Source organism: Odontomachus brunneus, unplaced genomic scaffold (assembly GCF_010583005.1).
Source record: "Odontomachus brunneus isolate Ranch 3 - 2012 unplaced genomic scaffold, Obru_v1 Obru_scaffold_561, whole genome shotgun sequence".
Classification (NCBI taxonomy): domain Eukaryota; kingdom Metazoa; phylum Arthropoda; class Insecta; order Hymenoptera; family Formicidae; genus Odontomachus; species Odontomachus brunneus.
In genome coordinates this window covers 7,758-10,363 of record NW_022640011.1, presented here as the reverse complement: position 1 = coordinate 10,363, position 2,606 = coordinate 7,758, and the positions used below count along the sequence as shown (strand labels likewise).

The 2,606-nt window shown below is 39.3% G+C and overlaps 1 protein-coding gene across 1 annotated transcript; it reads right to left on the bottom strand.

Moving 5' to 3' along the window:
- Nucleotides 1–1,247: 1,247 nt before the first annotated feature.
- On the bottom strand, nt 1,248–2,602 carry LOC116853739 (cytochrome P450 6a2-like; the record flags this gene model as incomplete). The annotated part of the gene is made up of 1 exon (XM_032834918.1): nt 1,248–2,602. A coding segment is annotated over one exon (1,329 nt), but the record flags the coding sequence as incomplete, so codon positions are not given.
- Nucleotides 2,603–2,606: the final 4 nt, after the last annotated feature.

Sequence of the window (2,606 nt, the reverse complement as noted above, 5' to 3'; positions counted from 1 at the left end):
GGAGAAGCTCATCTTCAAAGACACGACCGGCCACATGTGGCCAAGCCCAAGAAGCAGGCCCTTCGCGCATGGAATGCCCTGATTGCGCCAATAATTGTAATTCCTGTCCAAATAAAAGTAACATGCTGCGAAGAGTCCTCCGAAAAGCAAGGAAATGAGCACAACAATCATTATAACTCACTTTAGAATAGAAACCCCAATTAATCTAGTCTTACAAACTTATCAACATTGACTGATAAATATAATGTTCTATACATCTCTTAAGAATCAAAATTAATAAAAAATATCTCTATCACACGTTATCATGCTTTGATATATTTTCAGATATTGGCACTTTTATTCGAGTGTATATAGTATAAATTGTCTTGTAATTTTCCAGTCGCGAGATAGTAAATTTATCTGTAATCTCGCTACTAGCTAGGTTTCTCCTAAGTAGTAGTCAGTTAATAATATATTAAATTGTTTTGTCTTTACATAAAAATATTTATTTAATAGGCTTTTAAGGATGTTTTGTTTAATGACATAGTGTGGTGTAATTCTACTATACTATTAACTCGCTTATTTCACATTTAATTTCTCGTAGACCTAATCTTCTCACAAAATGTTCGTGTTTATAATTAATGCATTATATACAAATATCGCTTCTCTTGAAAATATATAATTTTTTCGTTAATTCTTGATATGTGTGTATGCGCATGTATAGCTTTTACAAAATCATGAAATCTTAAACAATCTTATTGTATCATAAAGAAAAATTTGCACAAATGCAATTGTCGAACAAATACTCATAAGTCCATTTTCGATGTTGGTAGGAAACTTCTAAATATTATTTTCATGAGTATCTATGTCTTAGGTGAAAATTCCAGCCTGAACTTTTATAAAAGCATAATCAGACATGTGTTACCTGCAACAGAATCATCCTCAGACAGATCTACGGCCCTTTGCTGAAGGAAAGATATGTGAATTTTTCGATATTGTGTTTCTTGTCTAAATTGAATCTTTTAGAATCGAATACTTCAGGATTGCCTCAATATCGAAGATCTTACTGCAAACGCTAAACCGATATTGTGATCAATGCTTCAGGTTTCACGAAGCAAACAAGAACGTCGGATTTTTTCTAGAAAGGAATATTATTATCATGATATGTAAATAAGCAATCTACTATAAGCTTACTTTATTAGTCTTGCTGATGTGTTTATTGATTTATTTTTGATTGTATTGATTACACCTATGTATAGTTAACGTACATCTTGCAATCGAGTTTTATGTAATGTCAAATACGTCTCAAATAAAGCCATATTCCGCCAATAGGTGCCGTCAGGAAGCTGCCAGGCTGCATTCTAAGGGGCTCCTGGATCTTCGGCGATACCTCCAGGATATATTTTCTTATAACAGTTGCCAAGCAAGCCTTCACCTGCAACAATGCCATTCTCATGCCCACGCAGGCTCTCGGGCCCTCGCCGAACGGCAAAAAAGTGAACTTCGTGATTTCCGGCTTTCTATCCGCGGAAAATCGGTCGGGATCATAAACATCTGCATCGGGCCAGTATTTCGAGTCTTTGTGCAATCCAAAGATAGAGATCATAATTTCTGTTCCCGGTTTCACATGACAACATAACCCGTCCGAGCCTTTTAGTTCGAACTCTTCGGTACAGACTTTGCCAAACATACCACCCGAAGTATAGTGTCTCTGCGACTCGCTGATCACTTGATCCATATATGTCATCTCCTTCAACGAATCGTAAGTCAATTGGCCATCGTATTTGTCAAATACGGTCTCCACTTCGTCGCGAAGTCGCTGCTGGATGTGCGGATGTCGAGCAAGCTGATAAACAACGAAGCTCAAAGTGATGCTGGACGTGTCGTAACCGTCGGCGAAAAAGGAGAAAGCATGAGCAGTGACAAGATCCTCGTCGATTTGTTGGCCCTCAGTCTTCTCCAGATCCGCCATCAACTGTAAGAAGTCGTTTCTACGCTCGATTTCTTGTCGCCTGATGCGTAACACCTCTTTCACGGTGCTCCGAAAAAAATGATCCACTTGCTTCGGCACGAACGGCATCCGCAAGATCTTATTGAGTTCGGGTAGGAAGAAATTAAGAGTTTGTGCGATTTTGCCAAGAAGCGTCGGATCGAATACCAATTTTCCCATTGTGACGAACGACGCCGGATGATCTTCGCCGTCGAAACAGAAACCTTCAACGCCAAGGCCTGCGTTGGCCACTATCTCACCTGTATACCTGGAAAACAAATCCCTCATCTCGAGTTCTATCATACTGTTGCTTCCACTCATTCTTCTGTCCAGGTAATCGTCGAACTTTTTCAAAACCTGCTCGACGGACTTGTACAGTATTCTTAACCGTTTGCCAGTAAACGCGTGAGTCAAACGTTTCCGAGATGTAAACCACATCTCGCCGTTGGCAAAGAAAGGATTTATCGTGAAAAGAGGATCGAGTTGAAAGTCCACTTTCAATAGATTATCGGAGAAACTGTCAAAATTCGACTGTATCACTGTTTTCACCAATTCTGGATCACGTATTATCAATGCAGGTTGCGTTTTGTTGTAAATACCGACCATGCTGTGTTGCGGATGATCCTCGTAAATCTGT